Source organism: Mustela erminea, chromosome 15, assembly GCF_009829155.1.
Source record: "Mustela erminea isolate mMusErm1 chromosome 15, mMusErm1.Pri, whole genome shotgun sequence".
NCBI classification, from domain to species: domain Eukaryota; kingdom Metazoa; phylum Chordata; class Mammalia; order Carnivora; family Mustelidae; genus Mustela; species Mustela erminea.
This window is the reverse complement of record NC_045628.1, coordinates 83,646,625-83,669,159: the sequence shown is the minus strand read 5'-3', so window position 1 is coordinate 83,669,159 and position 22,535 is coordinate 83,646,625. Positions and strand designations below refer to the sequence as shown.

Sequence of the window (22,535 nt, the reverse complement as noted above, 5' to 3'; positions counted from 1 at the left end):
CTCACTCTTCCAGGAGAATTACTGGACTGTGTGGCACAGTGCTGGGTGTCACAGTGCTGGGGTGGTTTCTGGTAAGACCATCTGACTCTCCTACATATCTTTTTCCCTTCTGTTGTGGAGAAACAGTTCATCTAGTTTTTAGATCTTTTTCAGAGGGAAATAATCCATATGTAGTTGTAGATTTGATGTATCTGTGGGACAGGGTGAGTTCAAGATCTTCCTATGCTGCCATCTTGCAGAAAAGCCCCACATTTCCTCAAGTATTTCCATTGTTTGACTTTTGACATTATCTGTGATTCCTCTGGAATTTATTCTGCTATAGGAACTGATATATATACCCAGCACAGTCAGTCACACCATTAGTCACAAAGATGTAGTAAATGCCCATTATGTGTCAGACACCATGTTAGGCCTTGGGGCTTCATGGGTCTCTATTCCTGTTGGGTACATGGGCATTCAACAAGCTATTAAAAATAATAATCTAAGCATGAAAATATTGGGAAGAAGTTCAAGGAGCTTTGGGAGCATATAAAGGGTTTTCAACTCACTTAGCAGCTTAGACAAGGCTTTCCTGAAAAAAAAAAATACCATTTAAACTGAGATCTAAAGTTTGAACCAAAGTTAAGAAAATAAGAAGTGGGAATAAACATTCCAAACAGGAAACATGTATAAACGTCTGAAGGTGCTAGAGAGCATGGTGCTCTGTGGCTGGGGTGTAGACAGCAATAATAATAAATATAAAGCAAATATAGCAGAGTTTTAGGAGATTTGAATAAATTAACTAATATGATCCTCAAAACAACCTACTGAGGTAGATTACTATTATTCCTTTCTTTCTTTTCTTCAAGATTTTATTTTAAGTAATCTCTACACCTAAGATGGGGGTTGATCTCAACAGATCAAGAGCTGCACATTACTGACTGAGCCGGCCAGGCACCCCTATTATTCTCATTTTATAATGAAGAACCTTTTTATGCAAAGAGAAGTACACTAATTTTATGCAAGGAGAAGTATACTAATTTACCTGGAGCTACACAGCTATTAAGAGATGTAGGCAGTTGATCTTTCTGAGTCTGAGGTTTTTTTTTTTTTTGATGATTCATTAGTTACATGTAACACCACATCTCCAAATGTGCTCTCCTTAATATCACCCAGTTACCCCATTCCCTCCACTTCCTCCCTTCTGTAACGCTCAATGTTTCCCAGAGTCCAGGGTCTCTCATGGTTTGTCTCCCTCTTTGAGTTTTTTCCATTCAGTTTTCCCTCCCTTCCCCTGTGGTCCCCCATGCTATTCTTTATGTTTCACATAGGAATGAAATCATGTAATTGTCTTTCTCTGCTTGACTTATTTCACTTAGCATAATCCCCTCCGGTTCCATCCATGTCGATGAAAGGTATTCATCCTTTCTGATGGTTGAGTAATATTCCATAGTATATATGGTGCACATCTTCTTTATCCATTCATCTTCTGAAGGACATTTTGGCCTCTTCCACATTTTGGCTATTGTTATATCATATTTGTGCTTTTAGGTCACCCTGGCTATAATATGAAAGTGAATTAGAAAATACAGGAGTGGATGCAGAGAGATCAGTTAGGAGGCCACTGCAGTAAATGAAATGAGAAGTGATGGTAGTCTGATAAAATGAGAGTCATGGAAAAAGAACAACAACAACAACAAATCTGAGACACATTCAAGAGGCAGAACAGACAGTACCTAGTGACTAATTGGATATGAGAGGTAAGGAGATTACTCCCTTTTTTCTGGATTACTGAAAAGTAATTTGGTAATTTTTTCCTACTGATTTAAAATGATATCTGTATTATATGCTATTGCTCATATGTATTTGGGTTTATTTTATTTGAGTATTCTATTGCTCACTATACCATTTCATTACCCCTCTCATTACTTGCATTTTCTAGACTATTCTTGGCTATTCTCTCGTGTTTATTCTTCCAGATGAAGTTTAAAAGCATTTTGGCAAGTCTCTGTACACCTCTTACCTCTCAAACACTACCACCAAAGAAGAAACCATCCAACTCCTCCCCACAAACCTCAAAATACAACCAAACAAAACCGAAATCAGGTACTCAGGTGTTGAGTTCTGATGTAGACTGTACTGAATTCATAGATTAATTTACTGCGGATTGATCACTTCACAAGGCTCACTAGTCCTACCCAAGAATAAAGCCTACCTTTATTTCAATCTTCTCTTATTTCCTCAATTAAAATTTATTGTTTATAGTTTTCTTTATTTAGATTCTTTTAATTTTTTGTTTGTTTCTGAACTTTTCTATTTGTGCATAGTTGACATACAACGTTACTTTAGTTTTAGGTGCACAACAGTGATTCAACATCTCTGTGTGTGAGCTGTGCTCACAACTGTAGCTCCCACCTGTCATTGAACAACACTATTACAATACCACTGACAATATTCCCTATGCTGCACATTTTATTCCCTAGATCTTTAAAATATTAATCTATTTTTCATGTATCTTAAAAACTAGTTAATTATTAAATGGTCAGTGTCATTAATATAAGCTGTATCGAAATGCACTGTAGTTCATGCTTTTGGTATATAGTATGGCATTTATTTTAAAAGGTAAACTTTTATACTTTATTACCTGTATTGGTTTACCTAAAATATTTGCTTTTGGAACTTACTCACCATGTTTATTAAAAGTCAATGTAAACCTATTGGCCAATTAAAATGTGGTAACTGCCTTCTGATTTCCCACAGGATAAAATGACAAAAAAGGTTTTCCCCAAAAAGCAAATAGCTGGACAAAATGGTCATAACACAACTATTTAGCACTGCGGAACCCAACCAAAGGCACATAATAAAGTGAGAAGCGTTTTTCAAATTAACTATTAAACTTTGGGCAGCAAACGTCTATGGCCTTCTTGCCTTTTCTATTCTACCCTATGGGAGTTCTACCAGAGAGTGTCAGGCTGTCCAAAACCAGTTTCCCTGTTGCTGATGGAGGGAGTTTGCAGGTGATCTTGGTGGCTCCTTTAAGCAAGACTGTAGTCCTCTTTGGAGCAAGCAATGGACTCAGATGGTCAGGTACTTGAAAGTCTGAGGAGCCGAGACAAACAGAAGGACTTGCTGTGCTCTCCTTGTACCCTAGGTTGTGCTCCACATTTAGCAGAGACCATACCAGCTCAAGCTGCCCACAAATCCTTGGCTCAAAGAGCTGACATAGGTGTGTGTACTGGCAGGCTTAAAAAGAGCTTACATGTGAATGTACTTCCAACCTTACACAAACACATTGGCGGGGGGAAGGGAGGACACACCTTATTATCTCTGTGGTCTTAGTACAGTCTCTGGCTGGACACTTAAAACTGTGCGACACAGTAGTGACTCCTAGGAAGCCAGGCTAAAAGTAAAAATCAAATAGATTTCCTGTGCAGTAATTCTTCCCTTGAGGGAAAAGAGTCCATTTATAATAGTAAAAAAGTAATGTCACTAGGGATGCCCTTAAGAAACAAATTTCAGATAAATGAAAAAATTAAATGTAAAAATCCGAAAGCATAACTAAAGGAGAGGATAATACAGGTTAGTATTTATAACTGATTTTGATTTAAAAAAATGAAAGAGGTTAGATAAATAAAATTAACAGACAAATAAATATGACCACGTAAAAAATAACATCTATAACCAAAATGTCATAAACAAAACCAAATCTGATAAATATTTCAATAATTTTGAAAAAGTTTTTAAAAGTACTCTTAAAAGTAAATATGAAGAGAAATCTAAAGAAATTCCCAAAGAACAGAAAATTTTTAAGAAATATCTTGAAAAAGAGTAACTGAGATACCTTTTCTCCTATCTAACTGGCACTACTTAAAAAAACAGAACAAAAACAGATACCAATTCTGGAGACACTGCTTATAGAGGGGCATGTTTACTCAGTGGTGGTAGGACTGTAAACTGTTATAACCTTTCTAGAAGGCAGTATGACCATATGAATCTAAAGTCTTAAAAGTATCCACGTCTTTTGACCCAACGATCTCACCTTTAGAACACTGTCCTAAATTCACACGTTTAACTATTTACTGGTTAAATAGTTAAATAAACTATTTATTTGTTGATTCTAACAGCAAAGATTTGGAAACAATCTTAATGATCAATAATAAAAATGTCATATTCATATAATTAAATACTTGTTCATTCATTTAAAAATATTTAATGAACATTTAGAGCATGCTTTGGTGCTTTCCCAGACTATATAGATAAAACTCATGCAGTAAAGAATTTACCATACCCAGATAGAGGTCTGGCTTTTGTCCTGGGCTGCTGGGAGGTCATCTCTATGGCTAAGTGTCTTGTTTGCTTGAGGGCCTTGGGCCATACCAGACTAACCATGAGGTTTAAGGTGGTGGCTTGGGTCATGGAGGATAGCACCACCTCCAGAATGGCTAGACACGGGGGTCAGCAACATGGGTATCCAAACAAATTTATATAGCTGACCCCAAGAAAATCTCTGGACGTTAGGGCCCTGATTGGCCCCCCTCCATGTGTACTGTTATATATCTTGTAGGGACAGTTAGTGCTATCCATGATCCCCGTGGTGGGGACAACTGGAACCTATGCTTGTGGAACTTTCTGGACCTCTGCCTCATGTGTGTCTTGCATGGGCTGATTTTAATCTGTATCTGCTCACTGTAAGAAACGACCCATGAACCTAACAATTTTCAGTTAGCTTTTTGAGTCCTTCCAGTGAATAATGGAACCCAAGGGTGGTCTCAGGGTCCCCTGAACTTGCAGCTGCTATCAAAAGTAAGTGGTCTCATCTGTACCCCAATGTTCATAGCAGCAATGGTCATAGTCGCCAAACTGTGGAAAGAACCAAGATGCCCTTCAACGGATGAATGGATAAGGAAGATGTGGTCCATACACACTATGGAGTATTATGTCTCCATGAGAAAGGATGAATACCCAACTTTTGTATCAACATGGATGGGACTGGAGGAGTTTATGCTGAGTGAAATAAGTCAAGCAGAGAGAGTCAATTACATGGTTTCACTTATTTGTGGAGCATAAGAAATAACATAGAGGACATGGGGAGATGGAGAGAAGGGGGAGTTGAGGGAAACTGGAGGGGGAGACGAACCATGAGAGACTATGGACTCTGAAAAACAATCTGTGGGTTTTGAAGGGGCGGTGGGTGGGAGGTTGGGTGAGCCTGGTGGTGGATATTAGGGAGGGCACGTATTGCATGGAGCACTGGATATGGTGCATAAACAATGAATTCTGTTACAATGAAAAGAAATTAAAAAAAAAAAAGTAAGTGGTCTTGTGGACTGCTCCCTAACTTCAAACAACTGTAAAGAGAGGAATGAGGCTTACAGTTCAGAGGAGGACACAGACAATTATATTAATGTGTGAGAGGTGTTATGATGGTGGACATACAGGGTACGATGGGAACACACAGGATATATACATCTAGGAATAGGGAATACCATTCAAGGAATCAGATGTGGGTAAAGGAAGTCCAGCACAGGATTGCTCAAAGGGATGAAATGTAAGAAAGAATTGTGGTTTTAATAATTTGCAAAATTTGAAGCAGACATCTCTAAAAAGATGAAATAATTTGGAAATTTAAGAAAATCTCATGGAAAGCATGCTGTGGAATTAGAACTGTCTGCAAGATTATCAGCAGAAAATTTACTGATATACATTAGTGGTGGGAATGAAAATTGTTTCATTTTCTATAGGAGATATTTGCCAAATTTGTCAAAATTTATCAACAACCTTAGAAATATCATACCTTTTGACCTAGCAATCACATTTCTGGGAAGTTATCCCTCAGATATATTCACATATATATATAAAAAGATACATTACAGGATTATTAACTGTAGCATTATTTGCATTATCAAGGGGCTGGATATACGTTAAGATTGGATATACTGTTTTTAAAGAGAGGAATGGTTACATAAACTAGTACATCATACAAGAAAGCACTATGGCATTGTTAAAAAGGAGATATTCAGACGTATTGAGGAAAAAACGGGAGAGTACGAAACAACATACTGGGCTACTCCTTGCAGAAAAGTAGAAAAAAGTACACATGGATGTATTTAGTTACTTCTTTACGGATACACTTATACAGACATGAGGTATCTCCAGGCAAATACATAGGACACTTCAAGCACTCATTGCCAGGGAGAACTGGGTGACTGGGATGAAAATGCTGCCCTCTGCACATATTCTTTTTGAATCTTTTGAAGTTTGGACCATGTGAATGTAGCAAATCTATTCAAAATATTTAGAAAAATGAAGTTACTGATAATTTTCCCAACGATGTGAGAATATTTATTTGACAAACAGAAGAAACTACTGTAAATATCATCTGTCTGGAAATACTCAGTTTATTTTCACATACCTGGCATTCTGTTTCATTAGCTGTTGTTGTCTTCAAGTCATCTTGTTTACTTATGATCTTCTGTAGCTAAAAAGATAGCAAACGTGAATTCAGCTGTGTGACTACTGGACTAAGAAACAGATGCTAAGTTTTCATTATAAAATATATACTAATTGTTAAGTAGCAACCTAAATTCTGCATTATAGCTAATATTGTACTTTTCTTAAATCATATAAGAATTAAAGGAGTACTTACATTCTTAAAATTTGAATCATTTTCTTCCTCTTAAGAAAGCTGGTTTACGTAATACATATTCCAAAGACATTACTCTATAAAAACTTCAAGATTACCATCATTCTTCAAGGGAACTTTGATTCATAATTAAGTTTTTGTATCACTGCTAGTTTATGGCCACATTTTCAAGTATATAGCCTTTTTTTTTTTTTTTTTAAAGGGGAATGGTAGAGGAAGAGGGAGAATTTTTAAGAGAGAGAGAGACAGACAGACACTCTTTAAGCAGGCTCTACACCCAGAGTGGTGCCTGACTTGGGGCTCGATCTCATAATCTTGAGATCATGTGAGATCCTGACCTCAGAGGAAATCAAGAGTTGGTCACTTAACCAACTGAACCACCCACGTGCCCCTCAAGTATATAGCTCTTCAGAAGCTACTTATACTATATAAAAATGGTCTTCTTCCTCTTATGCATTTGTAAAGCATCAAAATAATCTTTTAAAAATATTTTATTTATTTGAGAGAGTGAGAGAGCTCGAGAGAGCAGAAGCAGGGGGAGGGGCATAGGGAGAGTCAGAGAATCCCAAGCCGACTCTGAGCTGAGCCATTCAGGTGCCCCAAGCATCAAAATAATTAAAAAACCTACAGTTCTGCCATATATAAAATTGTCAATAGTACCCTGAGACCGAATACATTTAAAAACCTACCTTTCAGAGTCATTTGTACCAATCCTCATGTGGAAAGCAAATTAAAAAAAAAAAAAGTTTTAAAAAAATTAAATGTAGAAATAATCTGAAACTATGGATTCAAATGAATTAGGAGACAAACCTTCACTTATTTTTTTCTAGGCTACTTCTTTATTAACAGTTTGAAAACTGTTCCAACTAAATTCCAAATTAATTATCTCAAGTTTTGCTGCCTCTATTATGTTTGTTTTAGGTAAGGTTTATCTCTAGTTCTCTTAGTCCCTCAAACTTTTCCACATCTCCCCCACAATTATTTTAGGGAAAAAGTGTTGAAAAGTTTTACATTTGTTTTATCCTTATTTTTTAAGTTGATAGTCAAATATATAATGCTGAATTCAATACCTTTCTCCCTTTGCTTACTGTGTCTCCTTTAAAAATTTTTACAATGGAAAATTTTAAACATAGCGAAGTAAAGAGAATTCTGTAATAAACCAAACATTTTTTAGCTTCAACTTATCAGTACTCTGCCATTCTGGGTTTATTTATCCTTCTACCTATTCCCAGGTTCCTTGTCAATTGTTATCATTTACAGCACTTTTCAAAAAAAACCCCATTTTATTTATTTATTTGACAGAGAGAGAGGGACAAAGAGGGAACACATGCAGGGGAGTGGGAGAGGTAGAAGCAGGCTCCTGGCTGAGCAGGGAGCCTGATGCAGGCCCCAATCCCAGACACAGGGACCATGACCTGAGCGGAAGGCAGATGCTTAACAACTGAGCCACACAAGCACCCCTCATTTATAGCTTTTGAGGAAAAATTTATGTACACTAAATGTACAAATCATAGCCACTCAATTTTGACAAATGGATATACCCGAGTAACCCATCCTCCTATCCCAGAATAGAACATTTCTGATTTCTCAGAAAGTTCTTTGTGTTTCTTCCCCACTCAATCCTTCCTCTCTGCATTCCCACAAAGAAAATATCAGAGTTTGAGTTTTTTCTCCCATATTAATGAGTTTCACTTAGTTTAGAAATTCAAATAAATTGCATCAAATGGAATGTATTCTTTTGTGCTGTGGTCACCTTCTACTCTGCATAATGGTTTTGAGATTCATTCATGTTTGTACATAAGTAGTGTGTGTTCTTATTTATTGTTGAGCTGTATCCCACTGTATAAATATATCACTATTTATCCATTCACTTGTTGACAGATGTTTGCACTGTCTCTGGTTTTTGATTAGTGTGAATTAGTGATTAGTATGAATCAAGCTACCATAAATTTTCTGTTTCTAGCTTTACTAAGGTATTCTTAATATACAAAATCTTGGACACATGCATACATCTGAGATACATCAAGTAATAAACATACCTATCACTACCAAAAGATTTGTGTGTTTCTTTTTTCCTTTGGTGTAAGAACACTTAGCATGTGATGTACCTTCTTGTTTTTTTTTTTAAATTTATTTGACAGACAGATCACAAGTAGGCAGAGAGGCAGTAGAGAGAGAGGAAGAAGTAGGCTCCCTGCTGAGCAGAGAGCCCAAAGCGGGGCTTGATCCCAGGACCCTGAGATCATGACCTGAGCTGAAGACAGAGGCTTTAACCCACTGAGCCACCCAGGCGCCCCCCTTCTTAAGTTTTTAAGTGTACAACACCATACTCTTAACTATATGCACTATGTTGTACAGCAGATTTCTGCCATAAGCTTTCTTGCACAATTCTTTTGTTTTTTAGTGGACATATTTTAATATTTCACTCAGATGAATTCCTTGGAAGGGAAGAATTAAATTCTTCTTGACTTTAAATATTAAGTTGTTGAGTTATTTATCGATTCTGGATACAAGTTCTTTGTCAGATATCTGCTTGAAAATATTTCCTCCCATCCTGTAGTTTGCCTATTCATTTTCTTAATGGGTCTCTGAATGAATAAAAGTTTTTGATTTGGATAAAGACTAACTTAATTTTTTTCTTTTGTGGTTATTGCTTAGTGCCCTAAGAAACTCTGAATATCCTAGATCCTGAGTATATTCTCTCATGTTTTTTCCCAGAAACTTAATGGGTTTAGTTTTATGTTTAGATCTATAATTTATCTCAAATACATTTTTATACAGACACACCTTGCTTTACTGCACTTTGTAGATATTGCATTTTTAATTTTTAAAAAAGATTAATTAATTAATTAATTGATTAATTAATTAATCTGACAGGCAGCGATCTCAAATAGGCAGAGAGGCAGGCAGAGAGAGAGGGTGAAGCAGGCTTCCCACTGAGCAGAGAGCCCAATGCGGGGCTCGATCTCAGGGCCATGGGATCGTGACCTGAGCTGAAGGCAGAGGCTTTACCCACTGAGCCACCCAGGCGCCCCTGTAGATACTGCATTTTTTAAAATTGAAGATTTGTGTCAACCCTGTATTGAGCAAGGCTCTTGGAGCTATTTTCCCAACAACTCTTGTTCACTTTGTGTCTCTGTGTCACATTTTGGTAATTTTCGTAATATTTCAAGCCTTTTCATTATTTTTATATTTGAACTGCTGCAATCTCATGATAAAACTTTAATGGATTAAGAATTACTTCTTATGAATGAGCACAGAAAGTGGTTTCTTGAAATGGAATCCACTCCTAGAGAAGATTGTTGAAATGACAACAAAAGATTTAGAATATTATATAAACTTAGCTGATAAAGTAGTCAGCAGGGTTTGAGAAGATTGACTCCAATTTTGAAAGAAGTAACAGCATCAAACGCTAGAGAGAAATCATTTGTGACAGAGTCAATCAATGAGGCAAACTCCACTGTCTTAAGAAATTGCCCAACTTCCAGTAACCACAACCCTGTTCCATCAGCAGCCATAAATATGGATACAAGACCCTTCAGTAGCAAAAAAGATTACCACTCGCTAAAAGCTCAGCTGACGGTTAGCATTTTTTAGCAATAAAGTACTTTTTAATTAAAGTACATGCATTCATCTTTTCAGACATAATGATATTGCACTTAACAGATTAAATGCACTAGGAAACCAAAAAATTCATTTGACTTGCTTTATTGTGGTGGTCTGGAACTAAATTTGTGGTATCTCCAAGGTATGTCTCCATATGGTTTGAGGCTGGGGTTATAACTAATTTTTTTTTTCATACATATCCAATTGTTTTAGTGTCATTTATTGAAAAGACTTTTCTCTTCCCATGAACTGAGCTGGTGACTTTATGAAGAATTAAGCAACCATGTATGGATTCTTTATTATCTTCCACTAATCTACTTACTTAGATCAATATCACAGTGTCACCATAACTGTACCTTTGTAGTTAAGTCTTAAAGTCAGGCAGTCTGAGTTATCCAGATTTGCTCCTGTTTCTCAAGATTGATTTGAATGTTCCAGGTCCTTTTTTTCCCCCCCCAACATATATACTTTAAAATCAGCTTGTTAATTTCTACAAAAAAAGCCTTCTGGGATTTTGCTTGGGAATTTAAATCTTTAGACCAATTTGGGAAGAACTGACATTTTAACACTATTGAATCTTCTTACCATTAACATGGTATATTCCTCCATTTATTTAGGTTTCCTTAAATTTCTACTGGCAATGTCTGAAGCTTTTGGTGAATGCTTTTGTTAAATTTATTTCTACTTTATCTGATACCATCCAAAGGAGAACCGATTTTAATTTCATTTTCCAACTATTTGCTGCTAGTATGTAGAAATACAACTGATTTCTCCATATGACATTCTGTATTGAGAACTTCCTAAATTTGCTTTTGGTTCTAGCAGCTTTCCTTTTCTTATTGATATCTGTGAATAAAGTTGGATTTATTTCTTCCTTTCCAATCTTTTTATCCACCCCCCCACTTGTGTTGCTATTATTAGAATCTTCAGTAAAATGTTGAACAGAAGAGAGGAGGAAATACAGCTTGCCTTGTTTCTGATCATAAAGGGACAAATTCTATATTTGATCTGTAGCATGGTGCCACCTTTAAATTTTTTATAAATGCCCTTCATCAGATTGAAAAACTTGTCTTCAATATCTACTTTGCTCAGTTTTATTATAAAGTGCTTATTTTCTTAAGTATTTTGTAAGCATGTAATGATAGGATCATGTGGATCTCTCCTTTATTTTGTTAATACACTGGACTGCACTGATTGATTTTCAGTCTTTAAACAAATTTTGTATTCTCTGCATAAATCTCACTCGATTTTCGTGCATTATTTTATATAGTATATAATGTGTTTTGTTCTATCAGATTAGGTATTCTGTGTCTTTGTTCATGATGAAAGCTGGTCTGTAATTTATTTTTCTTGTTATACCTTTGCCAAGTTTTAGTTATCAGGAATATGCTGTTCTTATGAGAGGGAACTGTTCCTTTTTCTTGTATTTTCTGAAAGAGTTTGTGAAAATTTGGCATTTCTTCTTTCATAAATGCTTGACAGATTTCACCAGTAAAACCATCTGGGCCTGGATATTTCTTTTCTTTTCTTTCTTTTTTTTTGTTTTTAAAGATTTTATTTATTTATTCGACACAGAGAGAGAGAGAGAGAGAGAGAGATCACAAGTAGGCAGAGAGGCTGGCAGAGAGAGAGAGAGAGATAGAGAGCAGGCTCCCTACTGAGCAGAGAGCCCGATAGGGGAGCTCAATCCTAGGACCCTGAGTTCATGACCAAAGGCAGAGGCTTAACCCACTGAACCAGCCAGGTGCCCTGGGCCTGGACACTTCTTTGTGGGAAAGTTTTTTTTTTTTTTAATTTATTTTTTATTTATTTTCAGCATAACAGTATTCATTATTTTTGCACCACACCCAGTGCTCCATGCAATCCGTGCCCTCTATAATACCCACCACTTGGTACCCCGACCTCCCCCCCCATCCCTTCAAAACCCTCAGATTGTTTTTCAGAGTCCATAGTCTCTCATGGTTCACCTCCCCTTCCAATTTCCCCCAACTCCCTTCTCCTCTCTATCTCCCCATGTCCTCCATGCTATTTGTTATGCTCCACAAATCAGTGAAACCATATGATAACTGACTCTCTCTGCTTGACTTATTTCACTCAGCATAAACTCCTCCAGTCCCATCCATGTTGATACAAAAGTTGGGTATTCGTCCTTTCTCATGGAGACATAATACTCCAGAGTGTGTATGGACCACATCTTCCTTATCCATTCATCCGTTGAAGGGCATCTTGGTTCTTTCCACAGTTTGGTGACTGTGGCCATTGCTGCTATAAACACTGGGGTACAGATGGCCCTTCTTTTCACGACATCTGTATCTTTGGGGAAATACCCAGGAGTGCAATGGCAGGGTCAGAGGGAAGCTCTATTTTTAATTTCTTGAGGAATCTCCACACTGTTCTCCAAAGAGGCTGTACCAACTTGTGGGGAAGTTTTTGATAACATATTCAATTTCTTTTATAAAGGGCTATTCAGATTTCTCTCTCTTGTTAGTTTTGGTAAGTTTTTTTTTTTTAAAGGCATTGTCCAGTTCATTTGAGTTATCAAATTTATAGTTACATATGAATAAGTTGTTCACAATATTCCATTTTAATCCTTCTGATATTTGCAGAATCTGTGGTGATATTTCCTTTTTATTTCTAACACTGGTAATTTGGACCCTCTTTAAAGTACTCAGATTGGATTCAGTACTGAAAGTTATTTATAATTTATCATACAGATAACAGTTCAAAAATACAAATAGATGTTATGCATAGTGATGATAAGTTTTTGTACAAAATTTTAAAAAACATGTCTTTTACTATGACATTTAATATAGTTGTTACAATCTTCATAGTCATTAAATACTTACAAATAAACCAAAGCAATTAAGATTAGTTCACTGAAATGAGAATTTTTTAGGAGACTTTTTACAACATTGGCTTATTCTAATATGGTGTGGGATTTAGAGGAACAAGGTTCTGTCCTAAAGTTCTATCCAAGTGAGTATGGTGTGAGATAAAGCTTGCCATGTTAAGAAATACCAAGTGTTGGCAAGAATGCAGAGAAAAAGGAACCCTTGTGCACTGTTGGTAGAAATATAAATTGGTACAGCTACTGTATAAAATGGTACGGAGGTACCTCAAAAAATTAAAGATAGAAATAACACATAATCCAATAATTCCACCACTGGGTATTCACTCAAAGAAAACAAAAACACAAATATGAAAAGACATATGGACCTCAATGTTTACTGCAGCATTATTTACAATAGCTAAGATACAAGCAACCTAAGTGTCCATAGCCAAAAAAAGGGTGAGATTTTGCCATTTGTGACAACATGGATGGACCTAGAGATATGGCTAAGTGAAGTAAGTCAGAGAAAGGCAAATACCATACGATTTTTCTTAAATGCAGAACCCAAAAAACAAATAAACAAACAAAAAGCAGAATCAGACCTATACACAGAACAAACTGACGGTTTTCAGAGGGGAGGTCAGTGGAGCGGGAGGTGGGCAAAATGGGTGAAATCAAGTGATGAGATACAGGCTTCCAGTTATGTAATGAATAAGTCACAAAAATAAAAGCACAGGGAATACAGTTAATGGTACCATAATAGCACTGCATGGTGAGAGATGGTAATTGTACTTATAGTGAGCATAGCATAACACAGAGCTGTTGAAGCACTATGCTGTACACCTAAAACTAAAGTAACATTGTGTCAACTATGCTCTATTTTTAAATAAGAATGAAAAAAAAAAAAAAACACCAAAACCCTTGTCATCTTAGAGTTTTACCTAAAACATTTTAGTCTGTACTCAGGGAGAGGATTATAGCAGGTCTTAATGTACTCTGAAGATTATAGTGCTATACATTTAGTTCTATAGTAAAAGCTTCATTTGAACGAGCATATGCATTTTATACTAGCACAGCTGACCCTTGAGAAACACAGGGGTTGGAGTTCGAACCTGTGCAGTTGAAAAACCATGCATAACTTCTGAGTCCTCTAAAACTTAATCACTAAAAGTCTATTGCTGACTGAAAGCATTACTGATAACATAAACATATTTTGTATGTTGACTGTATTATATACTGTATTCTTAAAGTAAGCTAGAGAAAGGAAAATTTATTAAGAAAATCATAAGGAAAGAGAAAAATACATTTACAGTACTGTACTATAAAAAAATCTGCATCTAAGTGGACCTGTGCAGATCAAACCCATATTGTTCAAGGGTCAACTGCAGTCTCTTATGCCAAAAGGACTCTATGGTTTTAAGACAGTTTCTAAAATGGCTGTACATGATACTGATTCATGATAGCAAGATAGGAAGAGCCTATCATGTAATGAAAATACTGTTCTAAGTGTTGGGAATACAGCAGTTAAGGACCGATAATGTCCTTACTGTCATGAAACTTACATTTTAATGGGCTAGAGATAATAAACACTGAACAAATAAGAGAATTTCAAATAATGTCAAGTATATAACTAGACCAAGATAAAATAAAAGTAGGGTAACGGGATTCTGAGATTGCTAGGTATGGGTTAATGTTACATAGGTTTATTCTGTGTAGTTCATAGTGAGAACATGTCATTTAGGCTGAGATGTGAATGATAAAAGCTACCAAAGGAATGGGGAAAGGACATTCCAGGCAGAGGGAAGAGCAAAGTCTGTGGAAGAAAAAGGGGTGCTTTGAGAGAAACAGAAGGTAAAGTGGTCATAATACATAAATGGTAAAAGAAGGAGGAGGACACATTCAACAAATACAAATTCTATGATTGAAAAAGTACTGCCAAGTTGATTATTTAAATTTATATTGATCCATATTTTCAATTACAGGCTGAAAACGAAGAAATTTATGTATAATTGACTTAACTTATTTTTGCTTTCAAAATAATGTTAGCTTAAATTCTGAAACAAGAACACTGTCTCCAAATCAAAAAGAATAAATTCTACTGAAGGCTTTTATTACTTACTTATTTAATAATAACACTAGCACATATATTTGGCATGATAAAATTATACCACAACTATATTAAGAGCACAATCCTTCCTGCCAGTATGAAATTGATGTGAAATAAAAGGACCACCTAAGGAGAAATTCACACTAGTAAACAGACATGTCATTAAGGTATTGTTTAAAGAAAGTGCACTAAAACCCTGGCACTTAGCCCAAAGAAGCAGATGTGCCATCTATCAAGGTAAAGATTAAATGTATTAACTTTTGCTGGCTTTGATCACTGCTGTATTGTTTATTATTATCTGACAGAAAACAGCTTATACAGATAGTTGCTATATTACTTGTTCTTGCGATAGAGAAGTAAGCAATTACTTCAACAGTTTCGAGATCTCAATATTAATAAAACATGAATGTACTGCATAACACGAAAATAAACAGAGGCAATTTATATTCCTTTCTAAAAGACTTTATATTAACATATTTCATCATTACTTTTGCATTTGCTGTTCAAATCAATTTGTTATATCTATGTTTTGAGAGTTAAAGTAATTTTCATTACCTACTCTCATGCATTAGCAATAAATAAAATTTACCAGAGAAACATTCAGATAATCTACAAAACAAAACAAAAAATCCATGCCCTTTAAATATGTTCTTCTAATCTGAGAAGAACTGCTAGATTTGTTCAGTAAAATTTCAAATACAAGATGTTACATACTTAGGTGTCCTAAATAATGACCACAGAAATGAAACAGTTATTCAATTAATTAATGTAAACGTGCTTTTACTCTATGCTGTAGTTTTTAAAATTGAGGTCACATATGATCTTACTCATATGTGGAATTTAAGAAAGAAAACAAAACAAATGAGCAAAGGGGAAAAAAAGAGACAAACCAAGAAACAGTTTCTTAACACATAGAGAATACACTGATGGTTACCAGAGGGGAGATGGGTGGGAGCTTGGGGGAACAGGTGATGGGGATTAAAAAGTACACTTATCATGATGAAAACAAAATGAATTGAGGTATAATTGACATATGGCATATTAATTTCTGGTATACAACATAATAATCTAGTGTTTATATATAATGAAATAGCACCATAATATATCTAGTTTTTCCATCACCATAAGGTTACATAATATGCAAATACAATGTTACTGACTATAGTCACCATGCTATATATTATATCCCCATGACTTACTTATTTTATGTCTGAAAATTTGTACCTCTTAATCTCCTTCTCCCATTTTACTCATCTTTCCCAAGCACTCTCCTCTGGCAACCACCCATCTGTTCTGTACATCCAGGAGACTTGTTTTGTTTGATTGTGTTTTGTTTTTTAGATTCCACGTATAAGTAAAATCATACAGTATTTGTCTTTCTCTGACTGACTTATTTCATTAAGCATAAGGATATCCTTAAGGTCCATCCATGTTGACACAAATGGCAAGACTGCCTTATCATGGCTGAGTAACACTGCATCACATATACATACCACTTCTTCATTCATCTCCTGATGAATATTTTAGTTGCTTCCATATCTTGGCTACAGCTATGCTGCTAAGACAGAGCGGTTCACATATCATATCTTTTTGAATTAGTGTTTTTATTTTTTGGGATACTCAGAAGAACTGCTGAGTAGTAGGTATGGGTATGTGGTGTTTCATACCATAGTGGCCTGAAAAGCTGTTTGATATGATTTCAATCTTCTTAAATTAGAGAATATCCTGGAGAATGTTCCATGCACACTTAAGAAGAATGTGTATTCCGCTTCTTTTGAATGGAATACCTGTATATACACCCATTAAGCCTATCTGGCCTAATTTTTTTTTTTTTAAGATTTTATTTATTTATTTGGCAGAGGGAGTGAGCACAAACAGACAGAGTGGCAGGCAGAGGCAGAGGGAGAAGCAGGCTCCCTGCAGAGCAAGGAGCCCGATGTGGGACTTGATTCCAGGACGCTGGGATCATGACCTGAGCCGAAGGCAGCTGCTTAACCAACTGAGCCACCCAAGCGTCCCTGGTCTAATTTTTTTTAAGGCTGACATTTACTTATTGGCCTTCTGTCTGGATGGGCTCTCCACTGATGTTAAGTGGGTTACCATGCTGGGGTAAGGTTTTTTTTTGTAAGAACATGTCTCTAACTCTCCTGTTCCAAGGTGACCTTTTTATCCTTTGGTGTAGAAGACCTGTTCAACTAGTTTTCAGATCTTTTTCAGAGGGCTTTGACCCATATGCAGCTACAGATTTGGTGTGAGTTTAGGGTCTTTCTACACCCCCATTGTCTCTATGTTGTTAATTTAATTTGATTGTATCAATTTAATAGCTCTATGAATTATCAAGTTTACTGTTTTATTTCTATGATCAGCATAAAGAACCCTGTTTTGGCTTAGGATGTTGACCTTTATAATCTTACATTTAAAAAAAAATCAGCAGCATATCCTAACATGCTCTTTTTCTTGTTTTCTTAATTAATGAATTGATCATCCAAAAATTTTCCAAACATTTAAGGAAAAAATTGTAGTATTCCGAAAGCGTTCCATAAATTCAGCAAGTTAAGTTAGAGAGAAAGTATCTGAAAACTTTTAAAGCAGGTATGCTCAACAATTTCAGGAATACAGACTGTACATATAGTAAAAGAAATAAGTCTAGTCTCTTGCAATAGGAAACTATGTTTCAGTGTTAGAAGAGACCTGAAGAAGACAAAAAGAAAAACAACATGCCTTCTATTGCCTTTTTTCACATTCAGTGTCTCTTAAAGGCTTTGTCATTCAGACTTGATTATCCAAATATTAGAATAGTGAATCAGAACTTTGGTTTGGTAAGTATGATAGTGATATTGCCAGAGGTTTATTATGTCCACTTTATAAAATTACCTCCAACTTTACAAATCTAGGGAGGTATATAGTCGATAAAGTACTTCTAAGATTTGGTTCCCTATGCCTAGTGACTGCTAGAAAGAGAAGCAGAAAGTTCATCCAGGTCTAAGGGAATCATGGTCTGTGTACACTCTAACGTGTTTAATTTGTGTAACAGACTTTTACCTTCATGTAGAATATCCTTTTCATAATTATTAGCCTCAACTTGAATAACAATCTTAAATATAACCTTTTCTTACACCTGAGGTAGGTAGATAGGTAGGATGTAATGGTACCGTGTGACTTATCACACTTGTATTTCAGGTTCTACTTGTGCAGACAGACAGGTTTTCTACCTTAAACTAATATCAATTTCCTTCCTTAAACATCAAGCATCTCAGAATAATTTTTTTCTATTGCCATTGATTTTGCATTTTCTATCTACTCCTCGTTAGCCTTTTGCTCTGTGGAACTGGTCTCTACTACTCTTTTCAAAGTGCTTCTGTAATGGTTCCCAAAGACCTACAAAATTTAAGGAGTTCTCTACTCTGTTGCTATCCTAAAGAGTTTGATATTAAACACTTCCTCATTGTTGCTCTTTTCTTCCCTAGATTCCATTATCCTGTACTCTCTGGGCTTTCCTCATTTTGACCTCTTAAATGCAACTGTTTTCTAAGATCTTATCCTTCTTCACTCTACAGTCTACCCTTTAGGTCACATACTCTCGTGACTTAATTATTACCTCTATCAGGATGCTTCCTAATCCTGGCTATATTCTTATCTCCAGACAGTTGCTTGCTACACTTCTCTATCTCTACAGGGTGTCCCAACAGCTTATAAAGGTCAGATTTCCAAGCTCAGAGTTAAGGTGTTGTTTTTTTTTTTTTTAAGATTTTATTTATTTTATTTGACAGAGAGAGAGATCACAAGTATGCAGAGAGGCAGGCAGAGACAGAGGGGGAAGCAGTCTCCCTGCTGAGCAGAGAGCCCGATACGGGGCTCGATCCCAGGACACTGAGATCATGACCTGAGCCGAAGGCAGCGGCTTAATCCACTGAGCCACCCCGGCGCCCCCGGCGCCCCAGAGTTAAGGTATTTTTCAACCCAGTTGTCCTTTGCATTCTCCTTCAAATGAGGCAAGCTAACATTGAGGAAAGAGCAAGGCTTTGGAACTGAATGGATTTGGTTAAGTGTCAATGTTCTCATCTTTAAAATGGGGATATTACTACTTAACCTTGTAGGCTGCTGTAAAGATGTAATAATGTAACATATACCTTGAACATAACCAATTCTCAATAAGAAGTCATCTTATTTTCTCTTAGTTCAGTTAGTACTATCATTATTCCTAGTTAGGCTAGCTGGAAAAAGGAGTAATCTCTGATTTCTCCTTTTTCCTAATCTCTCCAATCCAGCCAGAAACTAGGTTCTACAGAGCCTATTCCGCAGCATGTCCCAATTATATTTTCAACTTTTCAATCAGTTGTAAATTGGACTACTCTAAAGCTTAACAAACTTCCTGCCTCCAATCTCTTTTCTATTAATTCAGCTTTCATACTGCAGTCAGAGATGAATTTTGGAGCACTGAAGCGCTGCAATCTCCTTAACTGCCTGCTGGTTTCTCCTGACAGCGGTGTTCAGTTCACATTAGGGGATTCTGCCTCTTAGGTCTTTGTTCACATTCCAACCATACAAGAACAGCAGCAATGTTTTTATAGTGGTCTATATTTTATAAAGTTTGTTTCCCCAAGAGATAAATAATAATGGTTATTTAATCACTGTTGATGCTAAATAGAGCAATATGTTTATTTTTGCTTTCCTTAGTCTGAATGAAATGGAATTTAAAGATAAATTTATGATGAGTATCCTATACTTCCTTTCCTGCTTGCTTTTTGAGCATTTTTTAACCTGAGTTCCCGAGTAAGAGCCATAATATCTAGAAATCCTACCCCCCCCTCCCCAGTCTATTCAGAAGTACCTTTAAATTCTCAGCAGAATTCCAGGCTTCTTTTATTACCTAGTTTTCTACAACTGTAAACTTTATCCATACTGTTCCTTTGTAACAAGTAGATTTGCTAACATTTATTCACAATGATGTTGTAATGAAACAATTCTTTTTTTTTTTTTAAAGATTTTATTTATTTATTTGACAGAGAGTGATCGCAGGTAGGCAGAGAGATAGAGAGAAGGAAGCAGGCTCCCTATGGAGCAGAGAGCCAGATTCGGGGCTCGATCCCAGGACCCTGGGATCATGATCTGACCTGAAGGCAGAGGCTTTAACCCACTGAGCCACCCAGGTGCCCCTGAAACAATTCTTTTTAAAAAGATTTTATTATTTATTTGACAGAGAGAGAGAGATCACAAGTAGGCAGAAAGGCAGGCAGAGAGAGAGAGAGAGAAGGCTTCCTGCTGAGCACAGAGCTCGATGAGGAGCTTGATTCCAGGACCCTGAGATCATGACCTGAGCCGAAGGGAGAGGCTTAACCCACTGAGCCACCCAGGTGTTCTGGTAATGAATAATTTATATTTTTTCAAACCTATATCTCTTACATATGACATGTTTGAATTTATGAAACCTTCCAAATATTCTTTAAGCAGTCACATAGTATAGTTTTCTCTATAGCTTTCTGTTACTTTTAACTTCTACCACTTTGACAAAATGAATCCTGTAAGATTACTATCTGTTTTTCTAAACAGTAAATGAAACTTCAAGTATCTAAAGGTATACTTCAGGCAACTTCAATCCTCTGGAACCCTCCAGCTTTCTTACTTAAGTTGCAAACCCATAAGAAAGATCTTTTCAACACTTGAAACAGTCGTCATGAGGGGCATATAGTAAAATATTTATTATGAAGATTTCTCAGAATTTATAGTCTTATATATTCTAAAGCAGTGCTGTCCCACAGAAATGTAATGGAGCTACATAAGTAATTTTAGGTTTTCTAGTAGCTGCATTTAAAAAAGTAAAAAGAAACAGAAGAACATGAATTAATATCCCAACATTATTACTTCATCATGTATTCAATATAAAAATTGAGATATTTTACACACTTTTTTCTTCAAAATCCAGTGTGCATTTTATATTCACAGCATCTTCACTGTCAATACCTGATCTGTGTTAAGATTTTATAAAATTTACAACTGAAAAGTAGATCCATATACCTAGCTTGCTTCAAACATATGCAAAAATCTTCCAATATCTGAAGTAAATGTCAGGTTTTAAATTTAAATTTTATATTAATTAAAATTTAGAAACTCAACTTTCTTAGACAAAAACCATATTTCAGGGGCTCGGTAACCACATGTGGCTACTGGCTACATTACTGGACAGTGCAAATATAGATTCTGTACTTGATACATAATTCTAGCAAACTTTGTTGCCTGTTTTCCCAGTGCACTGGAGACTAGAAGAAAAACTAGATGACTGGAACTGACAGAAAGATCAACTGTTTATTCCTACTGATACCAGTGATAATGAACTATTATTATCCTAACAATGAGGACAAAAATCAGAAATACAAATTAAAAGCTTGAAAGTCTAAGGCCATTCAGTGTAAGGGTAAGTAACTCATGCCCTTAATAGACTCTAAAAATCTAACTAGCCCATCACTATGAAACTGACCTTCATAATGATAATCCTGAGCTGTCAAAAAAAGAGGATAAATTATGCACATTATTAACTACTTTGAAAAGATGGAGATATATGTATTCTTGAAGGGCTTATCAAAAAAGTTACAAATGTTAAAAATTTAATCATGTTAAAAAGGTAAGCCTCAATTTAAAAAATCATTTATATGAAACATTTCATTGTCTGATACTGCCAATTAAGTACATATTAATGTTACTTCTATAAATTCTAACTTCTGTCATGACAGGTTTCAGCAAGATGTCTTCTTTAGTTTGTGTTGGAAAATTTGTTATTTTATGACTTTATAGACTTTGATCATTAATCTTTCTAGTATGTTAATAGTCCATAAGTCCTAGCTTTATCCAGCTGCATTGGGATATACCTGACATAAGATGTACAAGCATGATGGTTTGACTTATTAAGAAATGATTATGCAGTAAGTTTAGATAATATCTGTCATCTCATACACATGCAATAAAAAGGAAAAGCAAAAAAAAAATGTTTCCTCCTTGTTATGAGAATCCCAGGAGCTACTCTTTTAATGACTTTCCTATGCATCACACAACAGTGTTAACTATGGTTGTCATGTTGAACATTATACGCCTAGTACTTATTTATCTTCTCACTGGAAGTTTGAACCTTTTGACCACCTTCCTCCCATTCCCATTCCCCCCAACCCTGCCTCTGATAACCACAAATCTGATCTTGTTTTTTTAAAAAGATTTTATTTATTTATTTGACAGATAGATCACAAGTAGGCAGAGAGGCAGGCAGAGAGAGAGAGAGGAGGAAGCAGACTCTTCGCTGAGCAGAGAGCCTGATGTGGGGCTCGATCCTAGGACCCTGGGAACATGACTGAGCGAAAGGCAGAGGCTTTAACCCACTGAGC

General features: G+C 35.9%; 1 protein-coding gene across 1 annotated transcript in view; it reads right to left on the bottom strand.

Moving 5' to 3' along the window:
* MICU2 (mitochondrial calcium uptake 2) overlaps positions 1-22,535 on the bottom strand; it is a 169,154-nt gene that overhangs the window by 28,680 nt on the left and 117,939 nt on the right. The window contains exon 7 of the mRNA XM_032315404.1: positions 6,392-6,457. Coding sequence (XP_032171295.1) covers positions 6,392-6,457 — 66 coding nt within the window. The remainder of the gene's footprint in view (positions 1-6,391; positions 6,458-22,535) is intronic.